Source organism: Triturus cristatus, chromosome 6, assembly GCF_964204655.1.
Source record: "Triturus cristatus chromosome 6, aTriCri1.1, whole genome shotgun sequence".
NCBI lineage: Eukaryota > Metazoa > Chordata > Amphibia > Caudata > Salamandridae > Triturus > Triturus cristatus.
In genome coordinates, this window is record NC_140589.1 from 1,770,694,486 (window position 1) to 1,770,721,419 (window position 26,934).

General features: G+C 41.0%; 1 protein-coding gene across 1 annotated transcript in view; it reads right to left on the minus strand.

Moving 5' to 3' along the window:
• EXTL3 (exostosin like glycosyltransferase 3) overlaps nucleotides 1-26,934 on the minus strand; it is a 215,703-nt gene that overhangs the window by 14,904 nt on the left and 173,865 nt on the right. The window contains exons 4-5 of the mRNA XM_085613055.1: nucleotides 13,456-13,600; nucleotides 3,174-3,302 (exon numbers count right to left, since the gene is read on the minus strand). Coding sequence (XP_085469181.1) covers nucleotides 3,174-3,302; nucleotides 13,456-13,600 — 274 coding nt within the window. The remainder of the gene's footprint in view (nucleotides 1-3,173; nucleotides 3,303-13,455; nucleotides 13,601-26,934) is intronic.

Here is a 26,934-nt window from a genome sequence, read left to right on the forward strand (position 1 = left end):
AAGTCCATCTCTTCAACCTTGAATACTTGCTCACCTGAATCAGCCCCTTCTTGACACGCTGATCATCTCAGCTAGTCACATATTATGGTGTAAAGACATTACATGTACTATATAGCCCGTCTATGTCCCAGTCTTCACTAGTCATCTTCAGCGCAACGTTAGTGCTTTGCGGTTAGTGTCATCATGAATCATCATGCTATGTACCATGTTTCTTTATGAAATGCGTTTCTTCAACTACAAACATTAATTAAAGTATACTCTCAAGTGATACCAAAGGGGCAAATATGAAGAATTAAAAAGAGAACTTACAGGACACTGGCTTAGTAGGTTGTTATTTTTAATGACAACACCTCCCACAAAAACCTCGGGAATAGGAATTCAACAAAAAACACACAAACCAGCTTTGAGACACTGATCAGACAAGGGCCACTGAAGCGAATCACTCTAGATTTAGTATCTAGGGATGACAGACAAAACTGGATTTCTGTGATTCTAATATCTATGTAAAAAAACTAAATATGTCATTCAGAGCTCAATTTTAGGCATTCAGTTGTTTTCTAACACAAAGCTCTGAAAGTGGTCGGACTGTGTTCAACTACACAGTCAAAAACGAAGATTGGTCACTGGTGCAGAGAAAGCAGAGGTAACAACGTAAAACATTTTTGGACAATAGAAGAGACCCTGTCAAGATGTGGCTATATTTACCAGACCCAATTGAGTTAGTCACCAATATAGCAAGATAAAACACAGCAATTAGAGAGATTAGGAGTAAACCTTATTATTACATGTGGGTATTAGATTTAAGTACTTTAAGACCATGATCTAGTAATAGAGTAAAACCTTCAACAAAAGAAATATAAATGTTATGTAGAGATTTCATTTGAGTTGAATTTGAATGTAGCAGATTAGAGAATGCTATTATGCCTAGTTTTGAATTTTTGAAACAATAAGGTTTTCACTAGGAGTTTAAAAACAAGAAGAACGGAGATCACACTTGGAACAGGTGAATAATAATACTCAACTTTTTGTTAAAAGTATTAGGTGCAATTATAAGTTATTGTGTTTAACAGTTTAGCTTTTTTAGTGGGTTGTCAAAGCGGGGAAGAAATGTGGCCCAAAGGCTAGGGCGGTCGACCTAGGAGCTGGGGAACCAGGTTCGAGTCTCGGCAGGAACGCTCAACGTTCTGCGATTCTGGGCAAATCACTTAATCTCCCCGTGCCTAACAAAAAGGAATGTGCCAGTCTGTAACGTAACTGGTGCTCATGTAAAGTGATCTGATACCTTCAGGTCTAGTTTACGATATATAAAATTCAACACAAAACAAGCATTTGCAATGCAATAGGTCTCGCATTATTTAAGTTTGAGCTATTGGCATTGCTAAATAATGCAACACCAATAGCTCAAACTGCCAGTCTAGACTAATAAAAGGCCTGACGCCTCAGCACTCATTATTTCAAGTGAATGGACTGGGGCCTGTGCAGAACACAAGAAGCCATCATAACAAAGCATGCAGTAAACTAACCATGTAGGCCAGGATAGTGACACTGTGTGGGAGATTCCCTGATATCGGCCTCTAAGAGCCCGTCAGGGTGGGGATAAGTCAGTCGCATGCCAGGGAGGCGTGAGTAAGACTGTCAGACTGGGGCATAGACAGCCACAGAGGCACGGTTTGGTACTTTTTATAGGACATGAGGGCTGAAGCAGTGCTAGTCACACGCCAGGCTGGGCCTTTAAAAGGCAGGTAGGGCTGAGTAGGTGCGACCCTTTACCTATGCTACTGAGAAGACGTTAGGGCCGGGTCAGAGTCAGTCAAGTGCCAGACTCGTGCCTTTTCACTGCTTCCGGGGTGCAGGAATAGTCAGGCACACCTTAGTCTTGTGCCTGTAAAAGGGCAGTTGGGCATGGGCAGGAAAAGGTCACGTGTCAAGCATTCGTATCTGATAGGTCGATAGGGTTGGGTCAGAGTCAGATAGGCTCCTGCCTTTCGAAGCACCAGATGGGGGCAGTGTCAGACTTGTGTCCTCAAGTGGCCAGAAATAATCGACTGAAGTAAGTCTCCCTACAACTATGTACATTCTGGGATCCACTGAGGGATGGAAACACCCTTTGCAAGAGTAAAAGTCAATAACAATCTGCACATACCTGCGGGGTGGGGTCTGTTGTCATTTTTGACATGATTCTGGGCAAGGGTCGATGGAAACAGTGGCACGGAAAGGGACATAGACTCGTTCTCACTTAAACATCAAAGCCACCACAGCAACTCTTGCCGAATGAAAACGTTAGTAGCTAATCTCCACATTTTATGCACGATTCTTGAATCCCTCCAGACACAACTAGCGCTTGATGACCCGGTCAACTCGTAATAAGCACATTGAGAAAGAAAATAGAACAAGCGGCACTGAAAGCGACCACGAAAGCGATCGCTTTTGTAAAAAAAACAACAACAAAAAAACACGAGTGGTGCGTGCACGCCACAGCAAAACATGCGTTTTCAATTATCGCGCCTGTGTCTGGGCACGATAATTGAACCCACATGGCCTTTGGTGCGCGTAATAGACACCAACAGGCCATGGGCGGAGCAATGCGCCCGCCTTTGGCCTATTGCGTGCCGTCTTTGTGTGCGATTCCAGGCTCCGTTTTCAAACCCCGGACAAAAGGACACTCGCTGCGCAAGCAGTGCTAGGTACTGCATCGCTAGGCGCGAGACCTAAAAAGTGTGTTTAAATCTCAGAGTGGGTTTACCATCCAGAAATGTATGCACTTTAATGGAAGATTGTCTTAAAGCCAGGATAATTTATAAGCTTTCTGATAAAAGAAAATGCTTAAATTGAACTGCTGTATTCAAATATTCAAATATCAAGAGTTAAAAATTAGTAATGCAATCTGATCAGTTGGAGGCGTTATTAACTGAGTAAAGCAGAAAAGTATGCAGCGTTTACAGTCTGGCAAGATCACAGAGCTGCTGAGTAAATATAAGCTGATAACATGACATTTTCAGATTGTTTATTCCACGATTATTGTAGCTACAAGGATCAAATAAAAAACGCTTCATGGCTTGGTCATAATAAACAAAAAAAGTCTGTGATTAGCTGCTTGGTTAAATGACAGGCATTCTCACCAAATATATGTACTATATAGAAAATAAAATTAAATAGATCATGTTGCATATTACCTTGATGGGTGGTTTTCTTGTAATATGAGAGACTAGAAAGTTCATGGCAATATCCTCACAGTTTATGTACTCATCTACCATATCCCTGATGGCTTGTGGCATCACATAGGAGTAAAGGTAGGCATAGTACTAAAGAAGCAAGAAAGAAAACCATTATTTACAAGTATTATTGTGCAATTGATCACAATTACTTTTTCTCAATAAACCACATCATAGGTACTTAATCAATAATGAACAGAAAATTAAAAACATTTTGTTTAGTATTTCACTCAACCAAACTGAGGCTTGCACAAATTTGAACTTTAATTCTCTCTTTTTAAAAGCTGGACAATGTTTAGCTGGCATAAGAATTTGGTCATACAAAAGAGTCATTCTGGGTTTTTCTGTATTCCTAATTTTCCTACTTGCACTGTAATGTCATTCTGTAAGAAAAACGTATTTGAATAAAAATATATAATAATAATACATAGCACATCTACTGACGTGTAAAGAATATATGTGTTTGTGTGATGTCACTATTATTCACGTTTATATGTGATACAAAATACTTCTGTTGAACATAGTATGTATCCATATGAACGGAGAAAGAAGACACATTCACAATAAGATGCAAATCTTATAATCCTCAAGTCAATTACTTCCCACTGACTTTAGATCATACTCCTTGAATAGCAGGTTGTTTAAGTGCATTACTAGACAATGAGTTAGCAGTAAACAAACAAAGTAGTTCCTTCAAACTTTTAAGTATACATTAACTATATGCTTGAATAATGAATTCAATAATGAACGGACTATTAACAGACTGTCTAAGAAATATTACAAGCTTGATCTGTACGTCTATCAGAAGGATTCATTAGTAATTAAGTAATACTTTTGTGATCTACTGCAAGGAGAGCATGTTAAGCAACATTTACCACGCACCAGCTCCAATTCACCCTCTAGATGAAGGTCTTTCAAGGATTACTAGAAACAGGAATGACGCATAACTATGACGACCTAATGGTGAAATTTCTAATACACGTGACATCTGTGAATGTTTCATTTGCTTTATAAATAACTCGGGAATATTTAATTTGCTAGAGAACCGCAAATTACGGCTGCACATATGATAAGAGAGTCTACTACACATTTCCCACTCGTCACTGCCCAGCATAGGCAGTAAAAAAGCCTACTAGTTTTTCATGCTTTTTACAATTCAAATTTTTCTTATTTTCAAGCCTTACCGGTTGGACGATTGTTAACAGTGATATAATTGTATTCTCAGTTTCTAAGGTACCACGATTTGGCCTTTAGTATGCCTTAATTTCATCTTAATAAAAAATGTAATTAAATGAAACAACAATTATACACTTCAGAAATAGCATCTCTTTAATGTTCAATTCTACATAGACAAATTAAATCAAATACCCCTTCCAGTATAATTTTGAGCAATAACAGTCATAAAGTCCTACCAAAACAACTGAATTGTGAGAATGGATCACTAGTAAACAAAAACTGTTTTTTATAAATTTTAACCTCAAAGACATTTTCTGAATATCCACAATGTTGAAGTAAACAGGAGAAAACAAACAAGATTAGGTACTCAGATGCTGAACCTGCGACCTACCTATCACCCTGAAAATATTCTTATTTCCTCTCAGCATGTTATGGTCATAAATAAAGAATGAAGGCCTATTGCAAAGTGTATTCTTACCTATCCTGGTGCCAAGAATAAAGATATGACGAACAGATTATGAGGAATTAAAGGATGAGAGAGGTTTTTGTACAATGAGATTAGGATTGTGTAAGAAATTAATTATTATTTGGGGTGGGTGCCTACACATCTCATAGTATAATCACAACTCTTGTCAGGGTGAACCCATAAAGTCTCTAAATTAACTTGCGCTCAGCCCCTTGGTAGCTTAACATAGGGCAACGTGAAAAGTATTTATGCGGTACCAAAACAGTAATGAAGTCAAAATGAAAAACAATAAACATCCCTAACAAAATTAGAAAAATAGAGTCAAATCTAATAAATAAAATTACACCAAATTACAAATTCAATAAAGGAAACGGGGGATATTGATTAAAACAAATTTAAATAGAAAAAACGCCCCAAATGCTTGCTGTAGACCAGGACCATAGGCTTAATTTGAGGCTGCCCAAAGAGGAGAGCGGGTCAGATCAGGTTTGTCCTGGTCAAAGATTTTACCTTCTGACTTAATCCTTTAAGTCCAAACCCACCACCGAAGTACACTTCTAAAGCTCCTGTGACCTCTGGGAAGCACTTAGAGACTCACAGGGTGTAAGACAGAGACTAACAGCAGGGCACAGTCCAGGTCCAGTTGCCACTGGTTAGCTAGGTACTTTCAGGAAAAGGCCTCTAGTAGCTTGTTGTATCCCTGTAGCTATAACAGGATGTCAGCCTTATGACCCTAGGAGTACACGTTTTTCCCTGGGTACAAAAAGGAGCAGGTATAGTCCTCAGGGCTCCTCTCAGGTCACAAAGCAGGTACAGCCCTCTCAGGACGTTCCACAGGTCCAGAAAATGTTCTAAAGTCGGTGCCTGGAGCAGCCACGTTTACGTCTGGCACTAGCTAGTGGGTGGTCATGGTCCCTAGACATGCCTTAACCAATGGGGTAAAAGTTCCCAGGGCCAACCCTACCCACACTAAACGTGGGCTCCGAGGACTGGGGGGTGTATGGGAGGAATATACTTTTATAATCCTCGTGCCCCCCCACATCTAACACTAAAATCCAGTTTGAGGCAGCCACTGTACCCAGAAGTCTGGTAGGACAAAAGCAGAGTTCTTCAGCAACCAGACAATGGATTCACAAGAATTGTTGTTCTTTCTCTTTTCAAGTGTGCCCCAAGGATTATATCTAAACCCAGCAGACCTGCCAAGCAGGATTGGACAATAAAGTAGGATTTTACATTGTAGTGTAAAAAAGGATGCCCACCCTGCGTATTCAGAGGAGGGACCTGTGCCGCTTCAGGCCAGCCTATTGTTTGCTCCTGTGAGGCATTTAAAGTCTATTCAAGGCTAATTACTGGCTGGGAGCTGGCAGAGGGTTATGTTAGTTACCCTTCAGGAACTTCAGGCAGGAAAAAAGTAACTTTCTAAAAGTTGCTTTCCCTTAATATTTATTTAATATCCAACTTTACCACTGAATTGGATTTGTATTAAGTAAAATTTTTTTATAAAAAGTGGTTTAATTATTTTTCGATCTGGTCCCCTTCCCGAGATGCAATATTAGTATTTTATTCTGTACTATGGTTTTCTACTTAGGACATCTAGACCTGCCACAACCAAAATAACCTTAGGGTGCTAGTCATTGTAAGGAATGTTAACATACCATTTTCTACATATCCTACTTTTAAATACCATGTAGACTGCCTTGTGGAGTACACGGCCTACAAAGGGGTGAATTATTAATATTTAAAAAGAAGGTTTTAACCTGTCAAAAAAGTTCAACTGATAGGTTCATCTGCAGCTTTTACACTGCTACAGTGAGGCTACAACAAAAGGCCTGAAGCTATGTTTTGCACTGCCAGTGTAGTGTGGCAAAAGGGGTGATGCAGTCTAGTCAGTCTGGTGACATTTATCTTACAGGCATTGGGAACACCTTGTACCATATAGTAAGACTTAAAGGAAACTTAATTATGCCAATTAGAGTTATTTTAATTTGAGCATGTTGAAAAGGAGGAGCACAGGCACTTTACTACTGATTAGCTGGGTAAAGTTTTAATGCAAGCAAAAATACAGAGTCCAGCACAAGGCGAAAAATCTGCGGTTACCATGCAAAAAAGGCAGATTACCTACACATCGCCTCAAAGGTAATGTGGGAGATAATTATAATGGCTGGAAGCCAAATGAAAGAAAACACAGGTTTCAATGCAAGCCTTTCTGATCTTCGGGCAACACATAGTTTGGCAGCTGATGATCCGATAGATGACCATAGCAGGGCTGTCTTATAAAATACCCAATGGAAAAAGGACAGTGTCTTGCAGATTTACTGCTTGGCCACAAGGTGCCAAGGAAGAGCGGTCGACTAAGTGGGAATCTAATACAGAAGAAGCAGCAAAAAAAATAACACGGTGATTGTTTAAGAGAGTGGCAAAGGATGAAGAGGAGATTGTTTTCCTTACTTCACAGATGTAGGACAGAGGCCCAGAATAGCCAGCCACCACATTGGAAATCAAATGGATGGTGTCCCTCTAAAGATTAGAACCTCTGTTTTGTCACTGTTAAGCCTAAGTGTTTGCCTTCACCCAGGAAGCAACTTCTGATAAGCGAGATCTAAATTTCTCTTGAGCAGTGCTCACCTCATCACTAAATGGGACAATAATCTGGGTGAAGTCGACATAAGACATCAATGCGAAGTCAAAAGAGTGTATCAATGGTGCTAAAGCAGTGAGGTAAAGAGTAAACTAGCATTGGCAAAGCCAAAAGGCCTGGGTGTGACAGTCTAGACCATTTCTGGTACAATGTTTAATTGTTTATTCCAAGATCATTCCAGCTACAAGGAAAGTATCAATGTGCCCAATTAAGTATTAGAAGAATACACAAAAAACACAAAAATAAATTATGCAGCCCATATTTCAAATTCATAACACTTAGATACAGCAATGGAATGGCATGTAAAACTGCAGTATGCAATAACTAAAAGCGGAGAATATGATTTTGTTTTTGTGATGCTAAATGCAGTCAGTCATGACTGCCAAGGCACAGGCTGTGCCGACTGACTTGCAAGAAGGGAGAATGTTACCTAGTGAGGCCCAAGCCGCAGTGGAAGTGCACACAGCAGTAGATGGGCACACGTCTACTATTAAAATGTGCATGTTTCATTGGAGTGTTTCGATTTATCATCCAGAAGCACCCATAACAATGAAACCTGTCAGACAATCAAGTATGAGTTTATATTGGTTAAAACAAATATGAAATGTTATTAGTTTCAGTGATTTTTTTCCCTAAAACCCCCAAATAACTATGGTTAAACAGTTAAGATTAACAAAATATTTTTTTGATAAATACAGACAGAAATGTCAAAATATACATACCATAAGACCGGGAGCTGTATTTAAATTACAGTCTTGTGGATGCTAAAATTATCTCAATCTCACCATTTCTTATGAAGGGAGGACACGGATGTTTGTACTGTTAGAGAATATATGCAATCCCGCCGCTTACAATATGTGCCAGGCAAGGGTCAAGTCTACATTAAAAGCATATGGTTTGTAAAAATAACTATTCAGACTTGCTACAAGACAAAAAAGCTAACGGAATGCATCAAACTGCTTGCCAAAGCAACACTTTCACTTACCTAAAACAATAGCTTTGCAAAACATCTGCTCACAATTGGATAAAAATGCATCCAGAAACAACAGCTTGCAAAATAACGTTCTTTCCAGTATTGCCACAGCAAAGGATGAAAAAATAAAGTCTACAACTGCTAGGGCAACCACAGGCTCTTACTGCCCAATCCAATCAAGGACTCCTGAGCACAGACAAAAAATGCCTTTGCCATAGCTCTAAACAATTGACACCGCATTAACTAAATGAGCGTATTGTGGGTGGCTCGGAAATGATACGCTCACTCCCAATCAAGCAAGTAGCTAAACAGGCTGGCCCACTCCCACAGTATGTATAATTCCCTGTGGCCTAAGCCAACAATTCTCTGGTACTCCAAACAAACCAATAACTAAAAAAAGCTAACCCGAACGTCTTTCTGCATGTAATGTTACTAATACATATACTTTTTTGATATTACAGTAGGCTTGTAAACTAGCTAAAACTCTCTCTAAGTCTGACCTAAATAGCACACTCTCAAAGAAGGGCCATGCAGGATTTAGAAGTTGCACTAAGAGTAGCGAGATGATACGTTTGAGACCTGTCAGACATGGCAAAAGAAAGCAAGGTAAGTTAGGCCAGGGATGCCTGGTTAGTACAAAGATTTGGTGGACAAAGCATGAGAAACAGTTTCACATGCAAAGCAGAGATCTGGAAATATCTAAGCCTCCTTGATCAAGACTCGGGCATGCATCATCCACAGAGTAAGTAAAGCTAACCAAGTGCCATTAAGTAGTCTGAATCCGGACGGAGCATGACCTAATAAATAATTAATTTTGATGAAGGAGAAGATTTGACAAGGGAGATGGTTTTATAGAATTTTGGTTGTAAAGGAAAGCAGAGAGAGGTCTGGATTCAGTAGACCTTTTCTTCATTAGAGGAACTACCACAGATCTCTTGGAACCGTAGTAGTGACAAGAGTAAGTTACACAGGAAATTAGTGAGGATGGGGACTGGACAGGGACGCACAGCGGGACACTAAATTTGATAACGCGAGCAAAAGAGGTAATGAAACAATAAAAGCCAACTAAGGTTTTGAAGGAAGACATGAAGGGGGATTGAGCTCTTTAGTCAGAGAAGAAGACATGGAATTAGTGTAAAAAAAGAGGCAGCTTTTCAGAATTGTTTCCTACAAAAATCATAAAAAGTATTGTAAAAGCTCAGCTGAAGGAGAATATATACAGCAGCGGAGTAGGGCTCCATGATGTCCTATAATGAAAACTTCCTGAAAATTCTAGAGACAAAGTAGTCGGACTGACATTTTTAGATACATGTTTAGAGTCTTTTGTGGGGAGTCTGTAGGAAGCTCTAGAAAGAGCACTTCATATTGATGCCACTCCTTTTCTAGAGCTTTTCAAGGACATTTACCTTCGGCTAGTTCCTCAGAATACCATAACTCAATTAAAAAACCTGCCAACTGACCCCATGGCTGCTAGGGCAACAGCTGGAAACATGGCCTCCCCAGGTCAGAAGTCTATCAAATACTCAGAGACAAAACCAGGAAGAAACATTTCTCTATATATAAATACGCAGACCAAAGCTCCTGAGTGAGGCCCAGTGACTCACCATCTCTACGTTTTCATCAACAGTTTAGGATGAAACTCAAAGCCCACCTCTTGTAACGTCTGCTCAAAACTAGTTAAACTCACCTGTAAATTTCCAACTCCAATCTACTCTGACAGACTGCGATCCAGTTCCACGTCTCACCAACCTCCTGATGATGGCTTTCATGCCTAGCACCTTCTTGCACTGCGACATGTGCTATCAAAGGCTGCCACAGATGCAGTATGCCTTCATGTTATAAGCATTTACCTCACATGAGCTGTGCTGTGCTACATATCTTGTATGCTATGCATTTTGCTGTGGGTTGATCTCCAGAGCTAGGTCAAAGTTTTAAAACCACCTAAATCAGGGATGTCAAAATTTGCTCAGGGAAGGCTGAATCCATGCCAGGTTTGCAGGACGTCCATATGGGAAAAATGTAAGTCAAATGTAATGCAATTAACTCACATAGTCAGTGATGACCGTTAGAAGGTGGCAGGGATTCCACCCTCCTCAACCAAAATAGGACATCCCGGTCTAAGTAATAGGACATTTCAGTTACTTTTTAAATGGTCTGTAGTTTGGTTGTAACCATAAATAGACAGTTCAAAGTTGTTATTTTGGCTCAAGCTTTTTCGCTTTCAGGGTCCTTGGAACATGGTTCTTTGTACTGCCCAATGCTGACAGTTCAGACATTTTGGGATATATACTAAGAGTTTGAAATTCTACCTTTGTCACCAAATAGTTGCGCGGAAGGTACAAAAGCTTTGATTTTTATTCTTTATTACATCTAGACTTGGTAGATGGAGTTCAAAATGTTAGCCATATGTGCTACTAGTGTCTCCAAAGAGCAGTCTTGTAAAAACTCATTCATTACACCTGTAGTTTCCCTAAGAGATTCCATGAAAATAAATCCTTTTATACCGTATATCAGGACATAATCCTCAATTTGCAGAATAGGATGCCAGTCAATACATGCTAACCTATGTTCGCTGTTCTCCAAGTGTACCTGCTGAAGCCTTACACAAGCTCAAGCAGACAAAAAGCATCAACGAAAACATACCATACATAAGCCCTATGAGTATAGGCAACGTTTTAACCATTAGAAAATTCTGCATTTTCAAAATAGATTTTAGCCTTGGTTCCCTTTAGTAGCTGTGACCTTTTGGTTCAGGGACTTGTGTTGGTGGGAGCATTCGTTCCCTGGTGGAAAAGGTTGCCCTTGTGCAGACAACCTATGTTTGAACATGTGGCAAGGAAATGTTCGGGCTCAGAGATATTCGACTAGTCAATTGTCCATAAATGGCTAATCACATATCCTTATATTGCACCAAGCTACGACAACAAAGAACTTGACAAACATCTGTGAAGAGAATAGCAGTGTAAGACTCATTCAAAAAAGGACAGATCTTTACAATGTGCATGCTTGCTCTAGGAATTCTGGATTGTCTGTTGAGCCAAGATGTGTTAATAAACTGATTATACTGCAGAGGTCCTTTAGAGGATGAAGGCATTTGCCCATTAGATCCAAGAACTTTGAGCACACAATAGAAGAAGCCTTGTGTACCCGGGATCTATGACAAAAACGGAATACTTAGAGAAAAATGTAATGTTGCCATTTAAGAACATGAGTCTCAAGAGGTGTGGAAGGTGGCTTTGAAGTAAATTTATGAGGCTGTTGGGTTCAAGTCCCCAACTGTCTAATGGTCTATTCTGGTGGATATTTTAGCCCTTACAGAGGGTATCCTAAAAAGGGACACAGAGAAAGGGATTCAAGTGTATTTAGACTGAAAGGAAAAAATAGGAGACAAACTGACCGCCTTTTATTGCCTTGAACTAGCTTGTTCTAAGGTGCTTGCTTGGTTCGGACCTGGCCAGATGCTTTAAACACTGCAGGATTTGTCAGTCAGTCAAAAATCTTTATTTCGGCCACTAGGGCCATAAAAGCACATAAGTTAAAAACAGTGCATTATGTACAAAATATAACCGCATCATATAAAATATATATTTTTGGATGGCACTTTATGTGTACATTCATGTCTGGGATCTTACATTGACAAATCCAACTCTTCTAAACGCCCTCAGGCGGGGGGTTGTGCAATATACATACAATGCATGTCCCATAAATTAATCGCGTAATTGGAGGCAATAAAGTGCATATGGACAAAGGACAATTTCTTTCAAGTATTTGAGGGAGCACCTGAGTGATACATTAAATAAGAGGCTGACCAAGTGAAAAATAAAAGTAACTATTTCTTTTTTAAAGTAATGACTATACCAAGATAAAAATGATGGAATAAAATTCTAAACATTTTTAAAATACCCTAAGCAGGATTTGAAAATGAAGACAGAAGCTACCATGTGGCTGTAGTCTGACCGACGTGCCAACCACTGAGTTGCTGGATTCTAGCTTTATGGGTTCCATGGCCATGCGTCTACCAGCAGCAGATCCGTGAGGTCAATTACAACTACCTCTATGTCAGGTTACCTTACTCCGGTACTACCAAGCCTGGAGTAGGCATGGGCTCCAGTTAAATGGATTCCCTCCCACCTCTGGAGTGTAACTAAAGAATATTTTGAGGTAGTATGGCTATTACTCATTTAGAATTTTCAAAATGTGACATCAAATATGAATTTTTGAGGATTCATGAGTGCTGGGAATCTCAGCCGGCACATACACGTAAACTCCCTGTTCCCTTCTGTTTGTATTGAGTTATTCAACAAGAAATACACAAAATATTGACAAGAGAACCCGAAACCTGAACTAATTTCACACCCATTCAATGCTTCTTTTACGTCAGTACAGGAATATGACACAACCACGGTTGGGATTACTTACATTGTTTATAAAACTCTTACCTTTGAAGATGGAAAGCAATTTATTTCACAGGGGATCCTAGCTAACAACATTTTAATTACACTTAAAAAAGAATAAGGGGAGGTCCATGTACTGACATGGCACAGTGGTGGAGAATACTTGTCAGGTACCATGTTTTAGGCTCTTATTTCAAATAGAACACCTCTTTTGGTTCAAAACCGCCTGAACAGGGCCAGAGTTTATTGCATAGTTCTCCTTGTGTGGAAAAAAGTAATTTAAAGGAGCAGGTGCCAATTAAGAATGCTGCACTACTTACTATTAAGTACATAACATAGAAAAATCAAACAAAATTACGACCTATTTTTTGACTTGTTTGCTATCAGTACGTTAAGGCTACCATGTACTGTTTCCGTAAATCTCACCTGTAGGTTCCTGAGTTTCTACACACAGGTTCTTTAGTAAAAATGCTAGAGGTTGAAAAATAAAATTATACATACTCAGATTTTTGTGTGTATTGCAATACAAAATCATGTGTTTATATTTTTTGGAGGAAAAAAAAAACGTGGAGGACATGAACGCTAGATATTCTTACCTTGTGAAAAAATGCTGCCCCTGTGAGGACCATGGACAGCTCACAAGAATAGTTGGAGTTGTAGAGCCATGACTGATGAGGGATGTCCCATGCATGGTAGCGTCCAGGGAAACCAACAACACGGTCTCTGGCCTCTCGCCACACCCTGAAATAGAAAAAGAGTTTTGTGAAACAATCTGGATCTAAGCCTCACATTGGCAGTGGATGTGATCAACCAATGTCTGTTCTTCGATTCAAAAGGTGACAGACTCCATATTGGCTAGCACTTGAGGGCTCCTCTATATTATAGCCAGCTTATGACTCGCGTACAAGGCCATACAACTACATTCTCAGTTTACCTACCACAGAAACCAGATCGCTCTGGCAAAAACAGGACTTTAAGAACATATTCAACGCTACTGTTCAAAACAGATTGCTTCCCGATTATGTCCACCATCAGTTGCTCTCTCAGGTAATGCTCCAAGAGTCTAGTACGTCATCACAGTCCTCGTTAGACCAGCTCTTTCACTTCAAATCTTCAAATGCAAACCGAAGGTACTTCTACTATGAAGGAACTCACCTGAATCCCTCTGTTTCATCTGCACGCGTGATAATGACATTACCTCTGTCTCTTTATACCCCTCCCTATGTTTTTACATTACGCATCAATTGTTAGTATCCACCTTTGATGTCTTGGATATATTAATGTGCACACTGCTGAGCCCTGCTGCATATATTTTTTCACGTTTTAGTATGTACCTAGACTATACCCACTTCAGCTATTTTTATTCATATTTTATACAGTTATGTTTAATGAGGAGTACCAGATGGATGTCGCTATAATGGGATAAATTAACACCCGGCTTTTTCCGGAGGATATCTGTAGAACAAATCCACCTCACTAGCTCATGAAAACACAAGTCTGCTGCAGAAGGTGTAGATTAACTAGTTAAGGAGTGAAGAAACTTTATACCTGCACCTTATACATCATGTTTTTGACTTAATAAAGTGGATATGCCATACAATAATACTCTATATCTGCCCCAAGGGCCCTCTAGGTGTCCACTAAACCAAGCGATCTAGGGCTATCCTATGAAGTTTCGGCATGACCAAATTCGCATTAGAAAGGGTGTATCACTTCCTCTTAAAAAAAAAAAACCTCTCACCCCGTTTAAAGTAGTGTATATATTGCACTCAACAAACCCAACTTGAGGTTCAAGACCTTTAACACAACCAGTCTTGGAAGGAATGCTGTTTTCAAATGTTTTAGTTCCAACTATCCTAAAATCATACAAATTTTTTATAATCCATGAACTTTAACACATTTTAGCACTAAATGTCATGCATAAAATCTAAACAGAGAGACTCCCTCGAGGAAGTAAAATGTCAGTAGCCCATCCAAGATGGCAAGGGCGTTACTCGTATTCATCTCCTTTTGCCCACCCCAGGTAAGCTTGCTCTTAAATGAAATAACTACAAACTTGCACTTATAAACCACACTTAAATAAGCATCACTAAGCCTCCAGCTAAACAAAATATGTTTCCTTCTGAAAGTAAGAGCATGTGTTTTGCTTGTATTAATAGTTAACATGTTGGCAGAGTATTCGAGTAGGAAGGCCAACTACCCCAAAGGACATTCTGTTCTGTCTACAAGGACAAGGTCAAAAGCATGTAACAAAACCCCAGGCATGTTTTCTACTGATTTCCGTAGGGAAACCTCCAGATGGTGCCAATATCCTGGGAGAAGAAGGGTCAAAAGGCCTCTACAACCCAAATTGTATCCCAGGTGCTAATAACGAAGGGATTTAATCAAGTGGATCAGAGAAATGGAAATACTCTGATTTTCGAACTCTGCTTGCAGGCAACCATGATCAACCACGTGGAACGAGGCTTGAAAGTCCACAAACCAGGCATGAATGTTATTCTACTATACAAACCACAGTGTGATGAACCATGAAACAAAAATTGTAATTGTATTTTTAGAACGCTTACTACCCCTAATGACGCGCTGATGTGCTCTCTGTAGAGTAGCACGCTACTCCGGAACTCAAAGGTGGATTAGTGATGGATTAGTCGAGGGAAATCTAAATTGTGAAAGGGAGCGGTAGACATGGCAGTCTATTCGTTGGATGAGTAGGATAAAGGATGGATAGAGGATGGATAGAGGATGGATAAAGGATGGATAGAGGATGGATAAAGGATGGATAGAGGATGGAAGAGTTTAGAAAGTATTATTTGGGGGTTCATTGTAGTAAAAGAGGTTTGGGCGGAGATAAACGATGGATAAAAGAGGGAAAAGTTTGGAAAGGGTTGTTTGGAAGTTCTTAGCAGTAAAAGGGTTTGGGATGTTTCCGAGTGAAGGTAGTGGATATTTTGGAAGAGGAATAGGGTGGGTCACAGAGTGGTGGTTTGGTGAGGTTTGTGGAAATTAGTTAAGTTTTTTCTCTCTGCAGTGGGTGGAAAATATATAAATATGCAGATACATAACCACACAAGCGGTATACATACATAGGGATTTCAACATGATACAGATATGGAAAATAATCAGGACATATAAAATGGTACTAGCTAAAGTCCCATATGTACATGCATGGATAAATATTTACAAACTCAGGCTTCCATTTTTTCTGTAAATTAATTTTTGTTTTATTTATTTTTTTATTCATATTTGTTCCCCAATATTTCAATATTGAAGCACTTATAGATACAATCGCTATCATCATATGTACACATTGCGAACAGCTATATCTTATTATAGGAAAATAAACTCATAAGCATGCAAAATACGATGGGCTGCACTCGAGCTGGGGGTAAATGCCTGCTCGCTCTAAGGTTATAAAAGTCAGCTTAACTAATCTGTCCTCCAAACAGAGACAAAAGATTATAGCTTAAACCAACAAAGAAATTAATCTATAGGAGGCTTGGGTAGTCTTTTTCCCACTTTTATAGTACAGATTTCACTACAAAGCGGACTCATGACCCTGGCAGAGTGTGCCACATGAATGAATTTATTTTAAAAAAAAAGAAGGGAATTATATATTTCCACACAAAGGTCTGAAAACTTTTTCATTTCAATGTAGGTGTCCTGAAAAAAATCGTTTGATGAAAAGAAAAAAAAAACACAAGTTGCATTGTTGTTTTCACTAATATAAAAGGCTTGATATTGTATTTTTATAATGAACTAGCCATGTTTATTTCGTTGACGTGCTTTGTGATTTAAAAAAATAAAAAAGATATTAAACTAATTGCAGACATGCTTCCTACAATTGCTTCATGGAAGAACTAGAAGCTTCAGATCAGCTACAGTGGGCCCTTTGAGTACACAGAGTTAATAAGGGAGCGACTACGGCAAGAGGAACCAGGCAGTGGACTGCCCAGTCACCTCCTAAGAAAAGCTTTTCCAGGTAAGAGCTCCTTTCACGGTGTTACTCGATGAACCTGGAAGCCCGTCCACGCTGGCGCCAAAACAAATCTTGCTATGCACACAGTTTACATTCCAGGCTGAAGTTACTCAAATAGATCAGCATTTTTATTTGGCAAAATCATAGTTGCCACACAATAAGTCAAGTGCTAAGAGGCTAATTAAAGCACCCATTGTTCTCCCCCAGCATGCCCTGGCATCTGCCAAGTCATAAAATGCTCAGAGTTGGGCGTCAAACAACAGCTTTCTTTTAAAGACACAAACAAGCTGATGATGCAGGGGAACAGCAAACAATAGCAAAGAGGTAATTAGAGGCAGCCAAGCCAACGATTACCAAATTGTATATTTCCGGGATACAGCCTGCTTGTTGACATCCTTGAAGCCATTATTGCTCTATTTAAGCATCACAATTGTGGTGATTACGTCTAATTACACATGGTGCATCCATCGACCGAGTGCACACAACTGAAAATAGAAGCTGGGGCCAGGAAAAAGGAAATTACTAGTTGTTGGTGCAGGGGAGCTTTTGTGAGTCGCAGAAACTGAGCGTCAAGCAGTGGGGCGCATAAGTGAACAGACTGTTCATCACCAGAACGCAGTTCTGTCCACGTGTTACAACCGAACCATCACTCCAAGGAACTATTGTATAATGCCCGCACCTCCACTGTAGGACGTTGCCTTGAGAGGAGCCCTGCAAAGTATAGCATGGCTTGCCCACGCACACACATGAACAGGCGCGGGCACACACAAACTTTTCTTTTATACTAACGCTGATAAAAAGTTAGCTAACTGGACCTTTGGTGTTCAAATATGCTCTGACTGGCCTATTTGACGTGGATGGGCAGATCCTGATTGGCTGGCCACAACATGAAGAATGTGATGTGGAAGCCATTACAGGACTCCTAAAATGTAACCCATGAAAGGCTTGAAACTGAGAATATTGGACCAACCCTGAACCCCGCGGCCAAGGGAGGGAAGGGAGCATGAAGCCTGAAAAAACCTCTCCTGGTGCCCAGAGTGAGTCACCAGGAACAAAAGGCCACCTAAAGTGCCCACCAAGGGCATAGAGAACACTGAACGAAGACTGGACCCCAGGAGGGGCAGGCCTAGAAGGGGCCTGAGTAACCCTCTGCTCCTGGAGCTTCTCGAACCCCCTGTGAGGGTCAGGGGGTACTCCCCACAACTATTAGCTACTAGGGCCCCCCATCTCCCGAGGAGCAATGTACAAAAAGCAGGCAGTGTAAAGTCTCCCGCCCGAAGAGTAAGTTTTGCCCTGCTCATGCCGCAGTCAGCACGGGTGGGAGCAGGGAAGGATGTCTGCTCTGCCGGTCCATGCAGGGAGCACGTGGGCTTTGGGGCCCCCAACATATATAATTTTGCGGGTGCCCCAGGTGAGGCCAGGACACCTATAAAAAAATGTGAAAAGAAAAGATTACAGGCATTTTTTCCTGACGCGGCACTGTTATCAGCAGGGGCCTGCAGCACCCCAAAAGCCCTTGCAAGGGCATTATAAGATTTGCATATTCTGTTTGTGGTGCCTCTCAGAGGGCATGAGCACCACCAACATATTCTAAAATGTTTGTGGAGATGCTCTGGGTATGTCAGATTTTCTTTTTTTTACAAAATTGCCCTTAGTCTCCCAAGAGGTTAAATAGGGGACCCAAGAAGAGGTTTAACACAAGTTCCACCGTTCCCCGAGCTTGGGCTTTTGCCCTGAGGCTCTAGGGTATGGGAATGTATGTTGGCGGGTTCTACAGCTGTTTTTGCAGCATGCTGAAAGTGAAAGACACACTCGTAGTCAAATTAGAATACTTAACTGGCAATGATTTAGTTAGCAATATTTCATATTCCGGTCACAGGAATGTTTTACAGATGATGACCAGGTTAACGGTGAGTCATTACATGTTGTAAAGAATGTCATTCTAAGGTGGTATTATCGCTAACAGTTTTTATTGTGTTTTGATCTGTCCGGCTATGCTTTTGCTTTTAAGAATGAGGTGACACCATGACAAAGCATGAAGGCCTGACTTTTGATAATTTCATCCTCTTAAATTACGCCTCAAATATGTGGAGGGTGTCATGGTCTTAGGGATCACTAATGGTGTGGGCTGTTAGGAGGGTGTCACCATAGGTATTTCTACCTGCCTACCAGTACATATTTGTAAATTGATGCATAGTAGTAAGTAGTTGATGCATGATAAAGAACATTTCCTTTTTATAAATAAAAAAAGAGATGTGGAACACTGCACCAAGAGCTTCACTTTCCAGGACTGTCTTCAGCAACAGAGAGTCCCCAGACTTTATCGGTGACACTATACCTGGAAACAATACTCTGTGTTGAACCAAACATGGAAACACAGGACGGAGAAACCCAGGCTCCATCCCACAATTCACCCCTCTCCCAGAGATCAGAATGAGGCAACAAACTCATTCCACATTTGTATATGGAACTCCAACCAACAGAGGCTACGATCAATCCAGTGCACGTAGGGGTAAAGTTCTTCTAATAGAGACCGCTTTTGTTGAGTCCACAAAAGAGCCTCATTCTTGGAGGAAATTTGGAAAATTACAGTTGTGACCGAAAACTTCTAAAACTTTCGATTCTGAAGTGATTTTCTTTAACTGGGTAGGAAATCTGCAACCCTTACTGGAGTGCATTCAGAAAGAGGGAACAAACCAATATCGAACATATCAACGTGCACAGCAGGCACTCACCACAGTTCTGCTTTTGTACATGGGTGCTTGTGGCTTCTATGATTTTGCATTACTACAAAATGATCTTGGACAAGCAGAATGCATTTCTAATAGGATAGCTCAACCTTTAGTCCGGGCAGGGTTCGGGAAGGGACTGTACCAGCTACTTTGTGTGTTGGCAGAAGGTTTGAGCAGTGGACAGACCACCACTTCTGTAAACTGGACTACTAAATCAGATCTTAACTTGAACCTTGGGTCCTGTTATTTCCAGATGAGCTGAGATTGTTTTCATCTGCCATTGCTATTTATTAATTCTTCCAAAACCCTTTGTCAGAGAGGTGTAGTTTCAATTTTCCTCCAACAATTTAAGAGTAGCTTGTTTGCTTTTTCTCATCTAAATATCCAGCCAACTGCCAATGAATCCCTTTGGGAAGCAATCCATGTAAGCCCGCTTATGACAGAAAGAACATACTTCACAAAGAAGCACTCATTTAATTTAGCCCTCGAGTATAGTTCTGCAGTTCTTCTTCAGCAAAGGTCGAGGGCAGCGTCTAGGTTGATATAGTTCAGAGTGGCCATGATACCCATTTGGTCAACACAGCTTCTTGTTCTAGCCTCACTCATACAAAGGGGGCCTATGACAACAGAAGGTAGAAATGACCTCACGCTTGCCTGTATAGAGCGCTTCATAGCCCTTGTGGTCATAATTACACAGGCGGTAATGCCATGCCTAGGCATTCTGCGATATGCCACAAACACAAAAAGTAAGATCACCGATGCACAGAATGATCCACTCCGGGAAGGACAATAAGAATTCACCTTTGTGAGCGAGCAAGCGAAGAACACCAGTAGGCACAAAAAGAAGGCTGGCAGTAGAGCATAAAAACACTTCAGTCAGAGACTTACAGCTCTATGTGCCCACGACTAATGATGTGAATACTGAAGCGCTCAGGGGAATAACAAAAGGAAACCATGTCAGTGCTGGAGGTATCGCGCTGGGTGTTTAATGTACATGGAGGGACACGAAGGAGGAGATGTAGCTTTGTCACAGCCCACGTGCCAATGGCTGAACAGCCTTTATGACTCACAAAGTGCACTTCAGTCAGAAAATACATCTTGCCTCTTAAAGCCAAGGCTTGCGTTTAAAATAAACCATGCCTTTCTCTTTAAAATCAAAAGCAAATGCTTCCCGCTTAAGAGCAGCCAACAAAAATATGGCACAGGCAGGACACTATGTGCTGTGCTAAACACCATAAGTGAATGAATACTGGTACGGCCCAGCGAAAACCGGAGTCACATGCACCACAGCGAGCAGGTGACTCAAGGCTCTTGAAACATTTAGGTGGAGGGGGTTTTGACTACCATCTGCCATCCCAAGGTGAGAATTATGATGATGGAATTTGTAAAGCGCTGGACTCGCTCCTGGAGGGGTACATCTCCCCGCTAGAGGAGCGGATTATGCAGAGCCAGAGTGGTCAGTTGCTGAAAGTTCTGTCTTTAGAAGTTTCCTAAAGTGGAGGAGATTAGTGCACTTCCGTAGTTGAACGGGCAACGAGTTCCAGTACAATGGAGCAAGATATGCAAAAGCTTTGCCTGCCCCCCCCGCCCCCCACACCGAAGGTGTCTGTGGCGGGGGATAACAAGCAGAGCTTTTTCCCCTGAAGGGATCTACCAGGCAGATAGTGCTTAAGTTTTTCCGCGAGGTAGTTTGGGCCTTTGCCATGCAATGCTTTGTGGACTAGACTGCAGATCTTAAACTTGATTCTCTGACGGATGGGAAGCCAGGGACGCTGCCACAACAGTGGCGGGGAAGGGGTTCATATTAAGAGCCCGGCAGGCTGCTGTGTTCTGACCCACCTGCAGTCTATTCAGCAGGGATTCATTAGCGGACACAAGCCAGTAGTAGCCCTGGCTCGACAAAATCCACATGCTGGAGCACAAAATGAAGACCATAGGGTTGCTGGGTGGGAACCAATCATAATTCAACCCTAAGAGTAAGCAATGTTACACACCACTACGGGTTATGAATCATTCCCTGATGCTTCACATCCAACGGGAATATATAATAACAGAGGCTATGATTGAATGAGGCGACTTCTATGACTAGATTTACCCCTTTCCTTAACCTACAGAGGATTTCCTCCCTAAATGTAGTCATTTTTATTTGACATTTACTGGTGTATAATGCGGATTCAATGTTATTTTTCTAACATTTAAATTAAGATTGCTATTATTAAAAACGTATAATAAAATGCTCTGTGTGTTTTTATATTGTACATGGACCCACAGGTAGCTTTGCATTTCCTAAATTTGGTATATTATGAACTTTTACAAAGGAGGTGAAGTTAAGATGAAAATTAATAGTGCAAGTATGATAAACCTACAAGTCGGACAAAATCAGGCTTTCTCCTTCTTGTCCTTTTGTAGATCTGCATAGCGCATGCGCCGTGCTGCAAGCCGTATTGTTTACAATTTAGTGTGTTTACAACCCGCTGACAGCATACCTTTAGTTGTTTTCTTTGTCCTTCATTTATAATCTTTCGATTGCTGAGCTCCCGTAGACTTCCCTTCACTTTGTGTTAGATTTCCCCCGGAGCATGGATCAAGTACAGGTGTTCTTACTAGTCTTTTTGAAATGGACTACTTTTTTAATGATATAAGCGTTTCGATATTATTCGTAGATTTACAATGTAATTTCCTACTTTTAACGCAGGCATATGTCTTATTTTTGTTGCCTTCACTCTATCTGCCATCTTGACTGGCGCTTTAGTTACTTACACCCACAACTGTACTACTCTACCCTACTGTACACCACCCAAAACCACTGTACACCACACACTCTACGCCTCACAATTCCACTCTACATCACTCTAATCTTCTCCACGCCACTACACCCCACCCTACACTGCTCCATGCCACTCTACTGTACACCACGCCAAGGCACTCCATGCCACTCCACACAATGCCACTACTTCAGTCCATACCCCCACATACATCACCCTACACCAATCTAAGTCACTCTACTTCAATCTAATCTGTGCCAGTGTACTCTACGCCACTCCACACATTGCCACTCCATGCCACTTCACTCCACTCTATGCCACTCTCTTCTTTGCTCCTCCACTAACGGACTTGCTGACCAGCCAAGCTGCTGTACAACATGGCGAAAAGACCTTTGCAAAGACAACAGCTCTCACGTCGGCGAGACTTATTGGCTTTACCAATGCTTGTTTTAGATGTTGTTCCTTCAAAATGCTGGTGTGAACTCTGTACTGTGATGGATAGTGGTTAAGGAGGTATATACCTCATTAGTTCCTTGGTGAGAGCTGTAGAATGCTATATTTCTAGTGCCATACTAGTTAGTAATTTGGCTTGAGTACAGCCGTAATGGTCTGGCTAACTTTGAAAACCAGTCAGAAAACATCCATTATTATCCTACTGGCCACCATCCTATCTATAAGACCATAGGTGGCTGGTTCCTCTCATGCACTAGTCGCATGATTGCGACCATTGACCCATGTCTGAGAACACTAGGCCTCTCTTGTCTCTGGGCATCATGAATACCATCTATGAGATTCTCACGTTCCTTTGCCATACATATGTTGTCAAAAGATGTTGTTCCGTCTGAAAGGTCTCCTTTCCAATGCTAAGTAGCAACGCTTGGAAAATGTACAGACAGCACAATCATCATCATTATTGCAGCTATCCTTCCTAACAATGATATATATTGAATTTGTCACCTGTAGAGGTCTTACTTCATGTTTTCAATCAGTAGTAATATATTTTCCCCACGAAGATCACAGATTCACTCAATTATGTGAACCCCCAAATACTTCACAGAAGTTTACTTGACCATAAATGGAGTTTCATGTTTAAACCTCTCTCGTGCTTAGAGCCATCATTCATATAAGTCGTACCTCTGGCTTGTGAGAATTATTTCTATATTCCGAGGCTTCTCCAAATGGTCATCAGTGTAAAATTGAGGTTCTCATACAAGCCCAATAGAGAAAAAATGAGTTTGTGCTCTGCTACTCCAAATTCCAGTTGTGGTATATCTGGGGGATTGCGTATTGCCAATGGGTCTATGGTTACAACGAATAGTAAAGAAGACAAAGGGCTCCCCTGTCTCGATCCTCCATTAATGCAAAAATGTTCGGAAAAGATCCAGTTAGCCATAATCCTAGCTCTTGAGTGGATCCATGGAGCCACTACCATGCTTATCCAGTATTCACGGAAGCCAGATCTCTCCATCACATGTTTCAAAAAGGCTTTTTCGGAACCTAAATGCAGGATTACGGCTTCTGTGTTAGATTTTTCAATGAGGTGAACCGATTTCCCAAATTTTCTGTGTCAGATGAAGCCCGACTGGTGTTCATGTAACAGAGCTGATAGCACTGGGGTAATCAACTGGTTAAAAATGTCATAAATCGTTTAAACATTGAAGTTTAGTATAGCGATCAATCTATATGAATGCGTTTCATGGACTCAGACCCTCCCCATGGCCCATCAGCCTCCAACTGAAACACCTCGGTCAAAGCTTGTGTCAAATGAATCACAAACATCTAATAAAATTCCCATGTGAATTCACATGGGTCAGGTGATTTGAAGGATTCCATGTTCCTAATAGCCAACTGGACCGCTTCCACTGTAAAAGGCTCAAAAAGCTTTATTCCATGTTCTACTGACAACTGGGGGGGGGGTGAAATCCTTTTCACGCACTCTTCTGGCTCCCAGACGATTTCTTTAGTCGTTTTCTAAAAAACTTTCTTCAAGTCTTTTTCAAACGCTCAAAATCGCTACTCCATGTCCTCTTGCTTGTAAGGGCACTGCAAATAAATTTAAGCTTTGTTACCATATTCACAAATGTTCCACTTCAACCAAACCAGGCCTGTTCTTATGTATTCACCAACAGGGCATTTAATTGGCCTCTAATTGCGGTTACCCATCTCAGGTTCCAACCGGCTTTGGTAGCTCTATGCTTATTTTAAGCTTCTTTGTGGTATTTTTCGAATTATGTCTGTACTAATGGCCTATTCCTCGTGTGCTACTGTAAAGACGACACGTTTCCCTCAGACTACTGCTTACACTACATCCCAGAGTGTACTTCAGGACGTATTTAGGGAGTCACTATTCTATAGGTTTTCTTTAATGGGCAGCACCATCCCTACCTTATTTGCGGCCTGTAAACTGCTGGTGGTTTGTCTATGCCCTGTCTAATTCCACAGGGACATGATCTGAAATTGCTATGATTCCTTATGGTTAGTCCCAGCAGTCCAGCTGATACAAAAAGCTTGTCTATTTCTACAATAAGAGTGATGTACGTGTTAGTAGAACGTAGACTTTTTCTTTTGGATGTAGGTGATACCAATTGTCAAACAAACCCAAGTCTATAAGGTATCTCTCACATCTACTGACATTGCCCCAGTTGGTTGGCAGAGGAATTCCAGCCTATCAAGATTTCCATCAATTCCATGGTTAAAGTCACCTTCCGGTATTAAGATTCCTCCTGCGAAACCTTGAAGTTTCCACAGTTGCGTCAAAGAGGAATCTACCATGTGTGCGACTGAACAGACACACCTGTCTGGATTTACCCATTTCATATTGGCAGTCTACTGGGGTTTCCAGAACGTTAACCCTGGTTTTAATGTGGATTGGGTTTGATATTCCTTTTTTTTAGATCATCTCCGCTGACGTGTACTTAAGTGTTATAGTGCTTAGTTTTAAACCTTCCAGACTCCACTCTTTTCAGTTATATTTTACATTTGCTTTGTATTTGTTAAGCTTAGAGTACACCTGTAATCTTTTGGACAGGGAATTTAGTTTCCTGATGTTAAAACATTAGAACCCTACATTTTTCATATTAATCCTAAACGTTGACAATAATGCTTCGCCAAGCAGATAGTTGCTTAGGACTCTGCCTTCCCTCGAACAGAAGCCTCATCTTTTCTAGGTCTGCTGTTAGTAGGAGGAGGTGTTTCCATTTGGACTTTTCTTGTTGCTTTTCTTCCTGGCTTCTCTGTTGATTGGTTGTATTTTACGATAAGTCATTTTAGTGACAAAATCCATGTGATGGCCGTTCCTTTTTTGTTTTCTTGGTTAAACTTTGTGGTCTCTTTTTATCTAAATTTCTTCACTCTCTTTAAGGTCCAGTATTTGCACCAACAGCGGTTTCAAACATTCATTTATTTATTCCACCTCGTTCAGGTTCAGCACCTAATATTGTCTATTCTGGAGCAGCTCTTCAAATCTTTCCATTTTGCGTTAAGTGATTGAATTTGATAATCCAGTTCCTTAGGTTTTCCCGTTGTTTTGGCTTTCAATGCAAGAAGCACTGTGCTCTAGCATTTGCTGGCCCAACAGATCCACATCTTATCTTACTATACTCACCGCCTTCTCTGTTCTCTTGTGGACTTCTTCCAGTTAATGTTTTAGGTCCCTTTCCCATCCCTCACATAGGTGTTTACAGCATGCACAGACCTCTTCCTCCGTTAGCAGGTGGTCATCCTTATTTGACCATACCAATCTGCAAAGGGTCCTGTTGTGTATGCCGGCCTTCCTGTCAAGTTTCTTGCATGAATATGCACACAATAAGCTCCAGTGACGTTATTAATCCCTTCCACTTGTTTTACGACTAAATCAGGGTGGCATATGCTGCCTCTGAAATGAAGATTTTATTTTAAGTTCAACGAGAGGGGAAATTGCATCAGGTTCTCCTTCATTGGCTAATTCCACCAAACATGACAGTTGTTTGTAGCTAAATTACTAGTGGTTGGTCTTTTGAGGAGTCTTAGTCATGGCTGACATTCTGAGGGGTTCTGTGCCAGTATTTATCCAATCAGATCATCTGTTCCGGTTTCAGATTTGTTCTCTGTGGTACTCAGTCTGAATAATAATATGCATGACACCTCTTTATTTTATTGTTTAGTTCTTTTTTTGTATTCATTGTATTTTATAAATGCCAGCTAGGTCCCTGTTCCAAGACTAGGATATGCTCCACATCAGAGGTCTTCAATCTGTGGGGTGCGACCCCCAGGGGGGGCCTGGAGTCATGGAAAGGGGGTCGCACATTTCCAGGCCTCACTTCTGAAAATGTGCTTTTCCTTTGGGAAAAAGACAACTGTACGGAAAATGCTTCTGCTGAAGTTAATTGAGTCTCCGGTGCTGTGAAAAAAAGAGGCCGGGCAGACAGGTAAAACAATCCTTCACGCCAGAGGGCCTGCTTGGCTGCTTAGCTGAATGAAATGCAAATGCAGCTATGAGTTAATCTGCAAATGTAAAGGGTGCTTGGGAGCGGTAATCAATCCAAGCGTTGGGATTGCAAAGATTTGGGGGGTTTCAGTGGTAGTAGGAAGAGGTAATACCTGGGCTGTGAAGTTGTGCTTTTA